Here is a 19,909-nt window from a genome sequence, read left to right on the forward strand (position 1 = left end):
TGATGGTTGTCTAAAACTTTGCCAGCTTTAAAAGAAACATTTTCTACATGCCCAATAGGCCACTTGCCCACCCAGGTAACTCACATAAGCACTGGCACACACTTTTAGAAAACACTCTCACATTTGCACAGACTTACACACTCACACCAACATGCACACACATACTCACTAACACACACTTACAACCAACAGGCTCAAGTTAATACACACTCCCTCTCATACACATACACATCCAAGCTCATACATACACATTCATGCACACACACAAACACATACATCAATGTTCACACACCAACATATACATGTTCATACACACGTACACATACACACCAATGCTCACACATACACATCCATGCTCACACACACTTACACGTCCTTTCTCACACACACACAAACATACATTCTCACATCTTACCTCACAAGTGCCACATCTCCCATTAAAATTGTGCACACAATGTATGTTCAATATATTAGATATGCTACTCTATTATGTGTAAATACATACATATACAGTATCTAAGTGTAGAATTGACTCACTGTCAGCAGGTGTGCTTGTATCTGTAATTGTAAATCTATCATCTAGCTAATGTCTTTTTCTTATCTGTTTTTTGTAATCTTTGTTTCTAATCTATCAATTATGTGTCTATAATTGTAAATCTAATTATTACTTATGTTTTATGTATCTATAAGTGTAAATCTATCTAATGTGTCTATCTATCTATCTATCTATCTATCTATCATATATCTATAGTTGTACATCTATCTATCCATACATCCATCATTGAAAACCTATCTATAATATAGCTATAATTCTAATTTAGTCTATCATTTTTTATTTTTTTTATAATTGTAAGTGTGTCTATCATACATCTATACTTCTGAATGAAGCTAAAAAATAAGTACTGATCAATGTAAAACAATCTTTCTACCTACCTATCTATATCTATTCCTATTTATTTATATATTTCTAAAAATATAATGTATCTATATTTGTAAATCTGTCTATCTATCTATCTTGTATCTATAATTGTACATCTATCTAACTGATCTATGAAATCGTTTAAATGCTTAGAAGTTTGCTATGCAATGCATATTGAACAGTGGGAATATACAATATACTTTGCAATAAAATGCTGTGAAATATGAATACTTTATGTTCATAGCGCCTGACAGCAGGCTTTCAGCAGAGGTCCCAGCAGGAGAAGAGATCCCAGGACCTTCTGCACCATCTGCCTCAGCACGTGTCCCGTCTCTCCGGGGTGTGTACATTCACACATGGCCATGTGTACACACTGTCACCTCTGAGTGTCACTCTCCGGCCAGGAGGGAGGGGAATAGACCTTCATTCCAACAGCAAGGAGTCCAGATAAAAATCAGAAGATGCAGGGCAGACCCTGCAGAATCAGCTCTTGCAAAGGAGACAGACATACCAAGGGGACCCTGTGGACACAAATTAGAGAGATGGACAATCCAAGAGGCTCTAAAAGTGGACCAACCAAGAGCAGACAGGGTGCTGACCCAGCAAGGTAGGGAAACTAAATTAACTTTGCTGAACATTGGAATGGCAAATAAATCTGTTCTGTTCTTTTTCAACAATTATAGATTACACTGGGATGCAAAAAATATATTTTGTTATGTATTTGTATTTCTCTGGTGTGATCTTGACCTTGTTATATTGTTGCTGTATTCCAGTTGTGGCACTTTATGGAGACCATGGGATGTTGCTCCAAAGACACAGGTGCTGGAACACAATCCATCTCTCAGCCTGCAAAAGGTAACTTCACTCCACAAGCTGTGTCATTCTCACCTAGGTCAAGTGACAATTGACATTAATTGACTAATGGGAAGATACACTCATCTTAAGTTTATCTAAAAACATTATTTTTAATAACACAATTTATATTGCTGCAATGTATGTATTTGCTAAAATCATGAAAAAAGGGACAGAGTAATTATATGTTTTTGCATTTGAGGATAATGTAGGCATAGCATGCTATTCTGTTCAATGCATTGACATATGACATAATCATTCTGATAAATGTTGAACTCCTTTTTATACAATATATAAGCACAGTATATATATATATATATATATATATATATATATATATATATATATATACCTTTAACTGCCCCTCTTTTAAAGTCAGCCTCTGGTTTCCAACATTTCTGAACAAATTTTCTCTTCCTCTCCCCCTCTCTCTCTCTCTCTCTCCCAGTTTGTCTCCTTCTCCTCAGTTGTACAGCTCGTCAGTTTTTAAGGTTTCTTTTAGTAGTATCTATACCCCAAGGTCCATGTAATGTAATTGTCCTTCATGTTCTGTAAATATGTTTACCTGTACCTTATTACATACACAGATCTATGTTCTGTTTATTTTGTAAAATAACTGCTGTTAAGTCTAAAATATACCTATATAACATTGTATGTGTGTTATCTGTAGACATGCAATGGAGACCAATGGCACATCAATCACAAAGCGAAGCTCCCAGCCTTTCAACACCCTGTTAAGTAAGTACAAACATACAATCTAAATAAGCCACAGTTATATTGAATTTTTTCCTTCTTAACAATGACTTTAGTTTTTCTCTTGCTCTTTATACCTTCCTAAATAGGCTGGCTAACTAGACAGCTAGATCTATACCTGTACCAGTATCTCTTAACATACGTTAAGACATACTGGTAAGGAGATGAGGGCCTTCTTGCAAGCTTACAATCTGTTTTAAAATTGGTAATGTATAATGGTCACAGGAGTTGAAAAAGTGGCTGATGAGAGTTGACAAATGTGTACAGTCTTTAGAAGTTAGCCAAACCTATTTAGGACACAACTTGATTTTAGGAGCTAGACAAAAAGGGTGCCAAGGACCTCTGTATAATATCCCAGGAGCCATGACTTCCTAGGGCCCCGGGTCCTGTGTGTTAAATGGGGTTTGTGAATGTGAAGTGTTAAAAATCATTTTACTATAGAGGTGGATACACTGGTTAGTAAAGAGATTTATAGTTTAATTGCACATTTTCTATAATTCATATCTAATATCTTACTAGGCATTTTCACTTGTTTTACATTGTATTCATATTTTTGAAATACCAACACTGATTTACTAAAAATCGATTTCTGTTGTTTTCAGATTATTTTGGCCCAGGTCACGGTGTTATGATTTCTTGTATCAGGAAGCAGAATATCTGCTCAGAAACTTTCCAGTCCAGGCAACAATTTCATTATATCAGGAAACGGACAGCAGCAGCTCAGAAGAAGAAGACAATAGTGATGATAATTAAATCAAGAGAGAATGAAAGACTTTGGAATTAGGCTTCCCAAATGTGCTAATGGTTTGAGACCCCTTAACAGGACTCCAATCTCATGAAGGAAATCAAACTTCATTCATTGCTCTCCAGGAACTGATTAAAAAATATTTGTTTTATTTGGTTTGACTACTGAGATCAAGGTCTTATTTGGGAAAGTTTTAAACGTTCCAAATTATACCATGGGGTGTATATATTCTGGTGCTCTAACACTTTCAATAAAACGCTAAACAGATAATATGGGTTGATAGTGGTAACAAATAAATGGAACAATTTATAATATAGTTACCAGCTTTCAACAACAGATAATAATCGTAGAGTCCATTGTACTTCAATACATTCAGGCTTCATGCGAGTTTCAAGAAGACGTGGTTCAATTGAGCATATTCCCACAGTTATTACAGTAGGGCCATTTATTTTCCTTTTTTCTTTACATGCGTTTTAATGTAATTAGATATTTATCACTATATTTTTGTGACGTTATCCCCATTCTGGACACTATGTTTATGAAGCAAAGCATGTAGCTATCCCAAGATCTTCCAAGCACTTTCTACCCTAAATATACATATATGTTATAATTTATTTCATTATTTTTTTTTCACACAATGTATTATATTTGTAATAAAATGCTGACATTCTTTTTTCTTCATAGATCTGTTGAAAGCGTTTTTATTAATAAGGAAGAAAATATAAATTCCACGTTAGCCTTCTGTCTTTGAAGCTCTGTATATTACATATTGGTAATGGGAAGATTACTAAAAGCAGTTTCCAAGACATTTAAATATGCCTGTCCTACAATGCGTCCCAATTTGGGAGCATCTCAAATTTTAGCTCACTTGTGTCATTACATAAGAATTACGTATCTAAGGCAGTCCATAACCATGAAGGAACTAACAGCCCCAGACAAACTTTCGCCCTTTATTGGCCTTGTCATTGTCAAGCGGGGATGGACTGTAAGGCTAGGTTTCCACTTGGGTTTTTTTCTTGATGAAAAACGCCACTGCATTTCCCTGCGTTTTGGCGTTTTTTCTGGCGTTTTAGCCTTTCTGTGGAAATTGCTTTTTTTGACCTAAGGCAGTTTTTCCAGCCTTTACACGTTGGAATTGTCACCCAGCTAAAAGGGATTAGGATAAATGGCAAGTATCTGCCCCCTCCTGATGTCATTTACTTGGTAGAGTTCTACTTAAACACGCCCCGGTGGACCCCTTTGTCTCTTTTCTGTGGTTTGTAAGGCTTGCTTTATTCCGAATGTCTGCTCCTCTAGGAAGATTGGCCCCAAATATTGGTGCAAAATGTTTGCTGTTGCATTTGGCACGCAGGATCCAGTTGAGTATGTTTGTTTGTAATGGCATGTTTGTTCCAAATGGTGTAAAATTCAATATGAACTTTGTTTTGTGTGAAACTGTTTGTTTCCAGCCTATTTCTCGTAGGACACACAGATACTGGGTCCATCCTCTGCATTGTAACTGTGGAAAAAACGCCATAAAAAACGCCAAGGCATAAAACCCACATGGCTTTTTCATGGCATTTTTTCTCTCCCATAGACTTCTATTGGAGAAAAACGCCAAGATTTCCTTGCAAAAAACGCCAGAGTGTCAACATGCTGCGATTTTGAAAAACTGCCACAGAGCCCAAAAAAGCAGAAAAACGCCAAAGAGGACTGAAAAAACGCCAAACAGAAAAACGCCAAGTGGATATGGCATTGTGCGATTTCCTACTGAAGAACAGCTAACATCTGGCTGCAGCGTTTTTTCACAAAAAAAACGCCGTGTGGCTGAACTGGCGTTTTTATGGGCGTTTTTAGCAAAAAAAAAACAAGTGGAAACCTAGCCTAAAACAGGCTATGAACAGGCTGTCCGTTCTTGGTTGCCCCTCTCAAATCTGTTTTGTATGATATTTCACCTCTTGGGGCCCATCCCAAGTGAACAGGTTAGTCCAGACATTGACCTCCTTGCTCTCTTGTTCCTAGACCCTACTGACGAGGCCAATCAAGGTCGAAACATACGTCTGGGGTTGTTGGTTCCCTGGTGAAATTTGCCTCTCATTTCGGTTCTGGACTGCCCTCAGGGCTGGATCGGACTGATAAACTGATGGAGACAACTAGGCATCATCCTACTCCATATCAAAGGAACAATCACATACATTTTTTACCTAATTTTAATTCAATTAATGGCCCCACCCTGACTGCCCTGTGCTTTGCAGAATTGCTTCAAGTCAAACAACCCACTTGGCTTTGTTAGTTAAAAAAAGAAAGAAACATGAATTGCTTTTAAATATGGATTGCCTTTATTTCCAGCGTGCCTTAGTTGTATGCGCTAGCATTGTGCACACATTTACAACCATAAAGTATTTTTATTATACAGTATGAAATAAACAGTACGTAAGTAGTATTAAAGGTATGTCGTTCTTCACGGTACACGGTACATGCTCAATAAACAATTTAGTAATAAAGAAACATAGAACATTGGATGGCAGATAAGAACCATCTAGTCTGCACATTTTGCTAAAAATACTCAGACTTTAATTAGTACTTGATCTTCAGGATAGCTTTATGCTTATCCCGTGAATGTTTAAATCCCCTTACTGTATTATTCTCTACCACCACTGAGAGGCTGTTCCACTAATCTACAACCCTATCAGTTAAGTAAAAATTCCCTAAGTTACAAGTAAAACTTCCTTACATTGAAATGTAGCAAAATAACGGCATTTTCTTACCAAAGAATAAATTACTTTGTCAATGTTATATATAATTTTGTTCCATAAATATCAACCAGTAGTGAATTATTCAACAAATGCCCAACTTGCTCCCCGTTACTCAGGTAAAATAATTAATATGCCAGCTAAGTAGTAATGTGTAGACATCTGAGAAAATATATTACATATGTTAACATTGGTTAACTGTTACCTCTGTTACCACTGTTACCTCTGACACTTTCAGCCCCAGTCGGCTGGGTACAAGGAGCCAAGAGAGAAGGCATGAGAAGAAACCCAGACCAGGAGAAGACTTGAGCAGCAAACCAAACAGATCCCTAGATTCCGCAGTAAAGCATTTAGATCCACATATACTTAAAGTCTATTTTACTTTCAATTAAGTGAAAACGTAACTCTGGGGTAATGTGTGCCAATGTGAGAGCACAATACAATGCCTGGCATAGTGTGACTGTTAGGGTAGCTACACTGGACCTATGTTAACATATGTAATATGTTAATAACAAATGACTGGGTCATTTGTTTTGTCGGTGAAATTATTTAAGTTTTTAGATTCCCGTGAAGACTTTGGTGGTCCCAAGAAGGAACCCTTCCAAAAAATTACTGCAGTTTTTCTGAAGTAATACTGCAGTTTTTTGGACATGAAAAAACTGCAATACTGCACGTTTACTGCAGTATTACTGCACATTTACTGCAGTTTTACTGCATTTGTACTTCACTGTACTGCAGTTTTACTGCAGTTATTTTTGTACGGAAGTACAAATGCAATAAAGCTGCGGTACATTGAATTACAACTGTAGGTTTGCAGTATAAAAAAAAGTGCAGTAAATGTGCAGTAATCCCGCAATAAAACTGCAGTACAGTCAAGTACAAATGCAGTAAAACTGCAGTAAATGTGCAGTAATACTGCAGTAAAAGTGCAGTATTGCAGTTTTTTCATGTCCAAAAAACTGCAGTATTACTTCAGAAAAACTGCAGTAATTTTTTGTAAGGGAACCAAGAAGATCTGGCACTCCCTTGGCGGTTTTTTTCTTTTGCATGGGAGGGAAGGAAGGGCCTACATACACTTACTTACAATCACTGGCTCCTTTTCTTTACCAGTGCTGAAAAAGCCAAATACCTCGGGCTTCAGTCCATATTGGCTTGCCCAGTTATTTGACTTTGTAATCCAAACATCAGTCTTTCTGATATGTGTCTTGAACTAGGCCTCATAACTAATATGGACACAAAGATGGTTAGGGATGGCACAGTCTATAGTCTTACGCATTAAGAATGCCAGCATATAAAATTATTAGTTACCCAGGGTACTATTTACAAAATAATTTGTGTAACATTACTTCACAATATGCTACCCAACATTTAGATGTGCATCTTATTATTATTATTATCTTTTATTTATATAGCGCCAACAGTTTATGCAGTGCTTCATACAATACATAAATTCAAGGGGTATGACAAGAATTGACAGACTAAGACAAACCGATACATTAGGTGGAGAGAGCCCTGCTCGCAAGCTTACAATTTGAGATTTTTTAAACAAATCTTAATGTGTCCAACCCAGTACATTCCATAGTAGCAATGCATCAAAAAATGCATAATTTTCTACTTTCTAATAGGGAGATAAATCAGTAAAATTTAAGAATACACATAACTAACAAGTAAGGCTCTTTTTTTCTCAATGAGAATAGTTTTTACATAATGGATTACATCCTTTAGAATTTTATTTGGAATGTCTCTAAAGAATTTTCTTTCAAAAAAACACAATTGTCTACTTTTGTGACTTTAAGAGCAGGTTTCATTGGATTTGCACGTGTGATTTTTCACAGTTAGCAGGTATTACAAATAATAAAGGAAATTAAATGTAACAACAGACAATGTGATAGACAATTACTTTATTATGTTACATCTGCAGGACTGCTCTGTCTTGTAAATTTCATTTGATAGATCGAATTATTTAATTTGAATTAGAACATGAGATACTTACAGATATCACAGTGAAATATACAAATGCACAGTGATGACCTTTCTGGTTCTGCAATTTAGAAATAGAGACCTAAAGAATGTAGTCTTTCAGCAAAAGGACCAAACGTGGGGGCAGATCATTATCTCCCTGGACCATCTGCCCCCAGCACGTGTCTGGAGTGTGTCCATTTACACCTCTCCATGTGTACACACAGTGCCCAGGCTGTTACCTCTGACACTTTCAGCCCCAGTCGGGCTGGGTACAAGGAGCCATGAGAGAAGGCATGAGAATAAACCCAGACCAGGAGAAGACTTGAGCAGCAAACCAAACAGATCCCTATATTCATCAGTAAAGCATTTAGATCCACATATACTTAAAAGTCTATTTTACTGTCAATTAAGTAAAGACTTAACTCTGGGGTAATGTGTGCCAGTGTGTGAGCACAATACAATGCCTGGCATAGTGTGACTTAACCTGTTAGGGTAGCTACACTGAACCTATGTTAACATAGATTTCTAGGTCAAGAAGTCATAAAGTTTATTTATATCTTAATATATGGGGGTGATAGAACATACAAGTGATGGCATATAAACGGGTTTGTTGCCCAAACACTGTCAATAATAGAGGTGCTGCTATAACTGGCACCTGTTATATGTATTTCTACAATATATAATATAGATATATAGAGGTGTATGATGGCTTTACCAGTAAATATACCACCCAACATTGTAAATGGTCAAATAGAACACTTGTGTTAGAAGATTTGTTATGTGACTTTGTTACCTATTTTATTTATAAAATCGAATGTAGAAACATGTTTTCTATGCACAGTATTGTGACTTTTGGGGCTGTGTAAAACTGGCTTCAAACGAAATTCTGGGCTCCTACAATAGAGGAAACATCAGGGAGTGGGTTCTGGGTTCAAAAGAAGGATTGCCCCCCCCCCAAAGGTGTTACACTAAAATACTTCTAAAATATAAACAAACTTCTAAAAGGTGAATATTATGCAGTTGGTTACCATTGAAGTTTAAATATTTTAGAAGAAAGCTTGAAATATCAAAAAGCTGTTTGGTACCGTCGTGTTTATTTACTAAGCAGTTGTGTTATCTGATCATTACTTTTCTTTAAGTAGTATTCTGATGTGTAAGAATTGTTTCAGAATATATACAGCCCTCCACATTAAACGGTCCCATAGAATTTAGACAATGTAAGGTTAAAAAATTGACTCAGACCTGAGGCTCTGTGGGTTGGATAAAATAACAAAGCAGCTAATGTAACAAGCATCATAAAGACACTAGCAAGAGGTCAAGAACAGTGTTACTATCACAGGCAAGAGGCTAAAGCAGGTAGTGGAACACCAAAGGTTAAAGATTCACATTCCAACACAGAACCATGGCACCTAAATTTTGTTTATGCCTTACAGAAGTATCAAGTAATTAATTACATAAAAAGTAGAAAATAGCACCCATATTAAAATGGCAACCTGTCTTTAAAATATCAATAGAGAAATAATGTTATTAGCACCCCTCAATTTGTAAGCATTTTATATATTTATTAATATAATGTATGAAGATACATTACAGAACATAGAATATTACTCACAAAATGTATGTACGTTTCTTCTCAATGTTATTTTAATTTATATTTTGGTTTGTTCTCTTGTGATTGCACAAAAATTGCTACATACTGATTTAGTGCGTCTCAATAGTGACATCTACTGGTAAGTAATGTGTACTGTATTTGTGCACCAGCTTTTGTGTGCTTTGCACACGCAGAGCATCTGATTTCATGAGTAGGACGGTCTACTCACCTTACCCTTAACACTGAAACATTATTTTAGTCCTTTAACCCCTTAACAAACTGCATATTATATCCACAGGTTTTCAAAGAACTCTGAAAGGACCCGGACCCAGTTCTTTATCATGAAAGCAGATCAAAGCTATCTTCTATTGTTGTTAATGCACCTTCCTTTTTAAAGCTAATAGCCAAAGTACCTTATATGAGTACGTAATGACCTATGCTCTTCTGGAATTAGCAGAAGTTCTTGAAAGGTCAAATTGGATTATATTTTCTTTCTTGTGTCTACCACTGAGTTTTAGAACACTGGATAATGTAACTAACTTCCAGGTCTGCTTTGTTTCTGGTATATAAACATAAAGCTCAGTCTTGTGGTTAAATAGTAAGCAACCACTAAGACCTACCTATGTACACATTTCAAGCTATCACACAATAAAGATGCAGGCTTATGTACCCAGCTTCCTACATAATGTCCAGTGCGCTCTAAATTAAAATGTATGCTAAATCAGGGAAAGCCAATTATGGTCATTGTCAGCACTCTTTCCAGCTGTTTATATTAGTAGTGATTTTGGGTATTTCATTTTTTAAAGTTGGTTTTATTACGTAATCCACAGCATAAAACATTAATAAGGCTAGACTCCTAACTAGTGCCACTCTAAGGCCCTTAGGGAACCCAACTTAACTTGCTGCTCTTGGAACCCTGGCTTCATGGTGGCAGATACATAACTAAAATATCACTTACATTTACAAAATTTCAAGGTCATCAGAAAGACCAGAAACCAGGCTATAAAGTCATATTATACTGATAATAACAATATGTGCTCTGATAATAGATCACCACACCATATGTATCTTTACTCATGGGTTACCTTTAATATAATCCAATGATACCCTTTCAAGGAGAGTCAGTCATCAAATGTTTACCTCCCTTTGCTATAATTTGTGTAGAAATAAAAAATAACATATCGGCAATATTTTTTTAAAATATCTTTATATATTTTTTAAAATAACATTAACAGAATCAATTTATTACATAAAAATGAAATAACTATTGAGAAGTGCCATGAGTTTTGAACTAGGTGTGTAACGCTTTCATGATTTTAGTTTTGGTACAATATGAATCCTTAGATAACACATAAAAAATATTTTAATAGAAACCATAAAGTTTGCTATAGCTTACATTATCTGATGGAATAATGCAGTTAAATGGGACATAACACAGTCGACAGAATGTTTCTTCATCCATCCAGAGGACTTTGGAATGTCTTAAAGTCACAGAAGTGTCTAATTCTGCACCCTGACTTGTGTCCAGTGGTCTGTGATTTCCATTCCATAGTATCTCTCACCCATTTGGTGAGGATTTGACCATACATGACCTGTCTCTCACCCAAGGTAGAGAGCATAAATGACACTATTTGGTCTAATGTTTGTATATATGTTTAATAGCTTGTATTTCATATGTAAACAATATTTAAAGAGACAGTAACTCATTTACCACTGATAAAGTTAAATTAATGAAACACAACAGTGAACAGTGCTATAATGAGATTAGTATCTACCATAAGTAAATGCATACTTGGAATGTAAACAAAATGTATGACCATTTCATTACAAAGTGTAAACTATGGATAACAGGAACCTTCTTTTATGGAATTTGAATCTCCTCAATATGGAAATCTTAATCAGGATTAAAACTGATCCAGTTTTGATTTAAATTAGGTTATCACTATGTTTATGGTAAATCACATATAATCTATATGTTTATGGCAAATCACAGAGAAAAGAGAGATGATATATGTATGTGTAAAGCAAAAGTGTAAGTAAAATTCTCCTACTTTATATTACCTCCTTGTGAGCTAGTAGATAGGTGGAACAGGTTGTCAGCAGGGATGGTAGAGGTAGAAGGAATGTAAGCATGCTATGGATAAGCATATAGCTCTCCTGAACATAATACAAGGCCAAGGACTGCTTAAGGTTTGAGGTTTTTACATCAGGAATATGGGCAGACTAGATAGGTCAAGTGGTTGCCATCTGCAGTCAAATTCTAAGTTTCCGCAATTTAAGTATGAAATGTGAGCCGCTCGTTCGTGAGAACATTTGCAGTGAGGCTGGTTGAGTGCAGGACATATTAAATTCATCCTGACCACATGGTCAAGGGTCAGCTTTTAATATTTTTGTGCCCAGAGATCCACTCTGTCACAGATTCAAATGTTAATGCCCCAAGGTGCCATCCATGTTAAAAACTCTACCGTCTCTTTCCCAAGTCCCTCTGTTACCCCCCTTACCTTCAAACAGTATTCTATTAGGCATGTGGAGGGTGGACATCAGTGCTCAACTGTGTTGGACCCAGGGCTCCATCGGAGACTGGGCCTCATTCAGCTAAACTGGCTGTAGCACTCATCGAGGCCCATAGCATTACCGGCAAGCTGTTTTTATGAAATATTTAATTGTGATTTCTGCAGTCATGAAATTTATTATTTTTAAACTAATTTCTCTAAAGTTCCAGGAGGATACTAGTACTACCAAAATGATGTATTTTAAAGACAACTCCCTTTACAAACAGTGCACAGTTATCATATATGTGTGAACACTAAAATGTAATTTCCATTTGAATAGCCCCACCATAAAAAGCTTTATTTTTGTGTAATTGGTTATTTTAACAAGGAAAAACCTTACCCCACCCATAGTTTGATTAACTGTAATTGCTACAGTGGGTAGGACTCCGCCAATTTCTACCCACCAATGTTTTGCAAATTATCAAACCAAAACCCATATAAAATAATAATAAAAAATGTAAATTAGAAAACTCCCTGCCTTCTTCTTTGTCCATTGTTTCCAGAAACTGGTTAGTAACCGAAGGCTCTCGTGTTGAGTCTAGCCGATCAATCTATGCTAGCATTGCCATAGACTGGATAAATAGTCCACATAAAGAGATGCTTCTACCTCCACAACAGCAGTATCATTGTCTTTAGTGACTAATTTAATATAAAAAAGAAAACTTAATTTAAGACTTACACCAATTGATCTGTGTCTTAGTAATGTAAATCTTATCAAGGCAATGATGGACACAGATGTCATTCTGTTTGGAAAACCAAGTCATCAATGATTAGGTGTAAGTCTCTTTGGTGTTTTATCAGACTCCATGCTGGTTCATGAAACCAATGCTTTTAGATACACACACATCACACTTTGTAATTAATTACAAAAACTCATCCCATCTTGCATTATAATGAGATAAATAAAGGTGGCTTCACAAAGTGCAATTCCTTTTCTTTGGACTTTGAAGAAGCCAAACCATCATCCTCTATGGTCTACCACTTCTACACTGTCAACACTTATTGTCTTACTAGCCTTTTCTATGCACCTCAAGGCTAACAGAAGACAATGAGTAGTGTATCGTCACACTGTAACATATCTACTTCATCCATTAGTCAGTCCCTGGATGTAAAGCCCCCCCAGTGGTTGTATAGGAGAACACATAGGGCAGATCTCATGTTTTAACGTTCAGTCTGGACACCCCCATGCTGCCTACCTTCCATTAGCACTGACTTGTTAAAAATCTCCCTAAACCATTTGTGATCACATTCCTCCCCTCTGCCAATCTGATAAGCCCAGTCTGTTTGCTTTGTAATCTTTTTTTTTTTAAACACCCTGGTAAGGTGAGAAAGAAAGAGACACGAGCCTTCAGCACACTTTTAATGTTCATACAATAAAACCTTTCTGTTTTTGGTGTCACCCAACCAAGTGATTATGTGTAAGTTAGTAAAAATCAGAAGACTTTAAGGGGCCAATAACTTAACATGCTGTCTGTAAAGAAAAGCAGCTAACGTCTAAGTTGCTGACAAAGTATAGAGGAGATCGGATCATAACAAGATCATTAAAACAACGAGTTACTTTAAAGATCATAGAAGGTTCAATCTATTAAATGCAGAATGACCTAAAAATACTTACAGCATGTCAATGCCTTACGTGTATTATGTACACGTAACAGTGTAGCCAGTCCTTAAAACCCAGACCATCTACTTGAGTTTTGCGACTTAAAGAATAAACATGAAATGTAACAATTGTCTAGACTATCGGTCTGTAGCAGTAAAAAATAATCTAGTATGTCGATCTTCTTTATCTTTAAAGTTCCTTATAGCTGGTTCAATTAAAACTTGTTTTGCTTCAGTAGCTTCCAAACGCCATCTTTAATCCATTGTATGTTTCTGGACAGTGTTGTTTGATCTAAGTGACTCAGTGTTTACTGACAGTAAAAAATAGGTTATCAGATGGGGCACATCAAAGTTACAACTTTCCAATAGATGTTCTATTAACAGCGCGTCCGGCGGTAACCATGGAGACAGCAACTTCATTGATAAAACTGGTGCAAACCTTTCACTAAATATGGATGTGCGATTACAATATATATATATATATATATATATATATATATATATATATATATATATATATATATATATATATATATCCTATAATACATTGAGCATATGTGTGTGTCTCACATATGAACCCCAGTACAAGAATTGTCATTGACATATGTTTATCTACTTGAGTTATAGGTGAAGAATGGGACATTGTATGATAAGGCAACTTATTACACTGATGCATTCATTTGATTGATCTCTGCTTATGTCCAAAGCATGAGAATTACCAGATCTGAGTGACCTGTATATGCTGGAGCTTGCTTGGCCCGGGCATGAAGCTGTCGAGGTGTGATTAACACTTTCATGTGACTTCTAGCTCCAAGCCATTTGGATGGTTACACGAGTCTAAATACCCAGTGGTCATTAGATGCCTCCTTCACGCTTCAGTCTCTGTTAATCAGTAATGTAAACTGTGGGTTGGGCTAATCATGGCTTCTGATGGCTTATAAAGGTTGTAGGAACACGGTCACTCTTGAGTTTTAAGACAACGTGGTGAGACAAGCAACAAAAAAAGAAGTATGGAGCAAAGGCTGACAAAGGACATTGGTGGAGGAGCTCATGGTGTCCCATCATTAGGCTGTTGCAGCTGTAAGTGCCCCCGACCCCTAACCCAAGGATTTGTTCCTGAACGAAGACCAGTGAGCAGGAGAGCTCCCAATCGGTAATTATATAAATCTCTTTACTTGGAGATCCTGGGTGCTTTCATTAGGAGGGTATCTTCGGTAGCCAGGAGAACCTGTAGATGGAAGCCTTGGGGCATCTTCTTGGCTAAGAGGCAGTAGATGGATAAGAGAATAAACCAAAGCCAGGAATATCTATATGAAAATATGTGAATTGTACTGAAAGAATGAGGAAAAACATTTATATATTTTTTATTTATTATTATGTGTTTAAACAGTTGATCCCATATAACTGATAATTAATATCACAAGGTTAATCCCAATTAAAGTACCTTCTTAATGTTAGTATGACAAACCCTACTTTTCCTGTAAATATATATAAAATATATAAATTCGTGTAATACACTATATTTTGTTAAAGCAAAGCTGACAAATAAGGCAAACTCAAAAGCCATTTGGGAAAGTCTCACTGTGCATATATATATATTGTAAAAAGCACTAAAATGTATTACTATATTTAAAAAAAATAATATATGCATGTCATTTTTTAAATTTTATATGTCATTGAATTTCAATGGTTATTAGATGTGGATATAATCCAATGCACTGTGTGTGTTGTTATATTTATTGCAAAGAGCAATCTTATATGCTCACTAGCCACTATAAACTGTATCTTGCAGACCACATGCCATGTTTTGGAGACCCTGGGTCCATAACAGCTCCAGGCCAAAGGGCCAAAGACTGGTAAGCATCACTCACCCTGATTTCAATACATGTTCAGAAAAGTGTTTTAACATATCAATTGCTGATGTTAACTGCTTTGAACTATTGGGAAAACCTTTAATGTGCATTTTTTGCCTTTAAGCCACAATAGTGACATATATTGTAAAAAGCACACTTTGAAGGCTTTGAAGTGGGCTTACTATTTGTAATATCTTTTGCCATGCAAGCTGAGACTATAACACTGAACATGGATGTTTAAGTCCCTGGTAGCCGAGTCCAAGAGCATGATTCAGACTATTATAATGTTATTACTTAGCAATATAATTGCATATACAGATGTCTCAGTCAATTCTCACTTACAAGAACTAGATCCAGAGATAACTAAATCTAAAGACTTAGTTTGCATCTGTGGGACGAGTACGGTATATTTAAAATATTATTATTAATTATTATCCTTTTTATAGCACCAACATTTTACACAATGCTTCTTACAGTACAAACATTCAAAGGGTATGACAAAACAGAACTTGACAGACGAAGACAATCAGTTTTATTAGATAACGTACTCAATTAGCTTACCTACAAAGAGTACTTAGCAGTATTTTTCAAATTGTTTAGCAGCGAGTCCCATAGTGATACAATAAATATATTCAGCCATATGTTGCTGTAACACTCGCATATGGCCAACCTGTTTTTTTTTCCAACCGATTTACAAAAAGTCTAATGCATTGTGTGATATATAGTTATATTCCAAACAATATATACTTGTATAAAATTCTCCCTCTTGTGCTTTGCCGCTATACACAAAATAAACATACATTTTTTAAACATACATTAATATGAAAAGCTGGGGCATCAATTTGTTCCCTCACAAGGCAATGAGGAATGTCTACAGACAATGGAATATTTTTTATAGTGTCCTGGCAAACAACTGGTAAATGACATGGATATCACACACACAGCTCTGTTATCTGAAAAACAGCTTTCAGTAGTTAACATGTCCTCTTCTTTTAACCCAGCCAGATGCATTCAGCCTGTGTGAAAATCCTCAAGCCCCACAGAAGCCTGCAGAGTACAATCACCCTGTGAGGTAAAATGTGTTACTGATGTAAACTCAAATGAAACATAGCTTTGAACACTTATTTAAAAGAAAGCAGATGTTAAATCCTAGGGAGGATTTCACATGGGGGATGGAATTTTAGCTGATAATCCAGATCTGTGCCTACTGGTGTTCTTCTGAGTTTATATGAATCATCTCAATCCCTTTGTTATCAGATAAGATATGATACATGGCTCTACTTTAGACCTCCAGTGTTATGATATACTGAAATATAAAGTGCTTTAAAACACTTTATTAAACAAATGCAGGCCACAGTTAAAAAAAAGCATATTATAAGGAATGCCTTCTTTTTAAATCAATCTTTCCTCAGTGGTAGGCTCTTCACATGTGAGTTTGGGATAGTCAGTATGTTTACTCCACAGCACCTTCTAGACAATTCTTCGTTTTTATTAAGGCATGTAGACATTTAGACTGTGGGGGAAATATATGTGCAAAAGCCCCTTAGGGAATATAAGACCATGGGCATCCCCAGGTCCCCATTCCCTTTATGCTATGGAGATCTGTTTCTAGCCACTACAGCTTCCATTGTATTCTTACCCTCTTGGCTGAACACTGGATCATTCAGCTCTGGATACCTGGGTATCTAGTAGTAAATTGCTGGGCAGTAGGGTGTGTGCTATAGCTGTGTAAATTGCTGGGCAGTAAGCTGTGTGCTATAGTTGTGTAAATTGCTGGGCAGTAAGCTGTGTGCTATAGTTGTGTTAATTGCTGGGCAGTAAGCTGTGTGCTATAGTTGTGTTAATTGCTGGGCAGTAGGGTGTGTGCTATAGTTGTGTTAATTGATGGGCAGTAGGGTGTGTGTGTGCTATAGTTGTGTTAATTGATGGGCAGTAGGGTGTGTGTGCTATAGTTGTGTTAATTGATGGGCAGTAGGGTATGTGCCTTAGTTGCTGCAGAATAGGATGTACTGTATTTGTGTAAATTGATAGGAACAAGGGTATGAATTAGTTAGATTGTGGGGGTAATAGGGCTGGATCAACTCCTTCATCTGTTAACATGTTTGAAGGCTAATATTTTACTCTGTTGTTGTTAAATACTTTTTAATTGGCAACTAACATGATTCAAATGCATTAGCATCACAAAACAACTTCTTAGTATCATTTTGATACTTTTATGATACCAGTAATGTTACTTTAAATGCAGAAAAAATGGCAGGTATTTCACGAGGAATAACAAATTATTTAAACTGAATTGTATTTGTTCTGATGCCTGTGGTACATTATATATATAGTAGTAGTATATTTAGCTCTTACAATTAACTAACCCTAGTCACCATATTTTGAAGAAAGCTCACTGGGATTGGATCTTTCCAATGATTACTGATTACAAGGAGTTTAAATGTTCATCTCATCACACCTCATCTGCAAACTAATGAAAGGACCGTTTTAAATGTACAGTGTAATATACACAGGGTTTTATTGCAAGAATACAGCATTCACAAAGGTGATTTATATGCCAACTGTCATCTGTATTTAGTGAATATGACATTACATACAAAACCATACAGGGAATCTTTAATACAGTCCATCCCTTGTCAACTAAAAAGGTTACACAAAATATTATTAGTTTAGTATATTATTTATAATTGTAAAAATTGTAACATAATACAAATTCACATTAATTACTAACGTATCATATGTCTATATGTTATGATCTTATGATCACAATATTTAGACACTTTCCTTAAATGCTAATTGTCTAGATTGCTAAATATCTATAAAATGTTTTATAACTAGATAAAAGTATGCCCAAAATCATTAAAGATGCTTTAAATCATTAATAATGCTTTAGATCATTAAAGATGATATGAAGATTTAGTATAGTATAATATATATGTAGTAACAAAATAAATTAATACATTGACAGCTAATGGCTACAATTGGCTAATGATAGCTGTATTATTTAAACACTGGAAGTTGTTTCATATCTAGTATTACACCTTTAGCAGTGTAAACAAAGTTAAGCATTTTCTCTCTTTTTTTTTTTACAGATTATTCTGGCCAAAGTCCAAGTCTATAGATCACATGTACCAAGAAGCAAATGATTTGTTGAGAAATTTCCCTGTCCAAGCAACAATATCCTTCTACAATGACTCAGAGTCAGACACAGACAATGAAGATGACCCCAGTGAAGAAGAACAAGATTCTGGATTTGAATCTGAATAATCATTAGATGTGTTTCAAAGCCTACCATTTTATCAGAATACCTAGTGGTCACATGTTGTAAAAACATCATAAGCAGCTCAGCTGGGTAGGACAGCCTTTCTTCAAGGAAGTCCCATCTTAAGATAGATGGGAGAAGCCAATACCAGAAAGTACGTTGTAATGTACAGTAGTAATGCATTTCTTAAACATGTGAACCCATATATATGAATTTTCATCTATTATGTTAGCAATAAGCTTTGGTTCCCTAAAATGGAAAACCACTACTTCTTAGACACTACCTCAGAGCTGTACTAGTTGATTAAAGTGATGGAGCAGCAGAAAGGACGTTTTATGACTTGGATTTAGAGATTTATATATTTTGTGTATTAGACTTTATGCATTACATTGTATCTATGCACCATTATTACTTGGACCTAGGCATAACATTAATACACTCAACCCCGGATGTCTTAGTATTTACTTTGTTGTACAAGATGGGTTGACAAATTAATATGAACTTGGGACCAGCCAAGCCTGAGGCCATGCTTATTTCAAATGTTAAAAGTGAGTATAAGTATTGTTTGTCAGTATGGTGCCATGAAGTACTTTCCACAGTGCCTCATGTGTAACATATTCAACACAACAGACAAACTAAGAGGTGTAATGTCAATGAGGTAAAGAGGGTTCCATCTTTACAGGACCTTTAATAGACCTAGGCAAACAGAGTACCATCATTTTCTGATCTGGGTCTTGTTGTATAGCATACCTTAAGTCATGTAGAAATGTATATACATAAATTAATTATATTTATTTGAATGGAATTGTATATGTATATTATTAATAATTAAAATACTATAACAAAATAATGTCTGTTATTTAGTCTGCCCTCGATTTGCACTGTTATGTCTCTAAAGATCGGTTTGGTGTGGGAGTTCTACTGAATGCCATGGTGTACTGAGATGGTCATATTTTCCTGTACATAGAAGGCTTAAAGTTGTCCTTAACTCTCACTTAAGTAGAGGTTTTCTTGATCTGATCACAAGACCATCGATGGACCTGTGAAAATAAACAGTGCATTAAATATCAGAGGCAGGGTAACAACTTC

At 35.8% G+C, this 19,909-nt stretch overlaps 1 protein-coding gene across 1 annotated transcript; it reads left to right on the forward strand.

The window, feature by feature from the left end:
* The first annotated feature begins 1,461 nt into the window (after positions 1-1,461).
* Positions 1,462-18,825, forward strand: LOC149302475 (protein ripply2.2-like). Its single transcript, XM_089482558.1, has 4 exons — positions 1,462-1,526; positions 1,693-1,774; positions 16,560-16,630; positions 18,651-18,825. The coding sequence occupies exons 1-4, from the start codon at positions 1,462-1,464 to the stop codon at positions 18,823-18,825; spliced, it is 393 nt and encodes a 130-aa protein (XP_089338684.1).
* The last annotated feature ends 1,084 nt before the right edge of the window (positions 18,826-19,909 follow it).

This window comes from Sceloporus occidentalis, unplaced genomic scaffold, assembly GCF_023333645.1.
Source record: "Sceloporus occidentalis isolate IW3139 unplaced genomic scaffold, rSceOcc1.0.p SCAF_19, whole genome shotgun sequence".
Taxonomy (NCBI): domain Eukaryota; kingdom Metazoa; phylum Chordata; class Lepidosauria; order Squamata; family Phrynosomatidae; genus Sceloporus; species Sceloporus occidentalis.

Bases quoted from the DNA above. Each gene is read 5' to 3' on its own strand.
- LOC149302475 (XM_089482558.1), top strand. From the start codon at position 1,462: ATGGACAATCCAAGAGGCTCTAAAAGTGGACCAACCAAGAGCAGACAG. The intron at 1,527-1,692 runs GTAGGGAAACTA...GCTGTATTCCAG, and splicing joins CAGGGTGCTGACCCAGCAAG to TTGTGGCACTTTATGGAGAC. The intron at 16,631-18,650 runs GTAAAATGTGTT...TTTTTTTTACAG, and splicing joins GAGTACAATCACCCTGTGAG to ATTATTCTGGCCAAAGTCCA.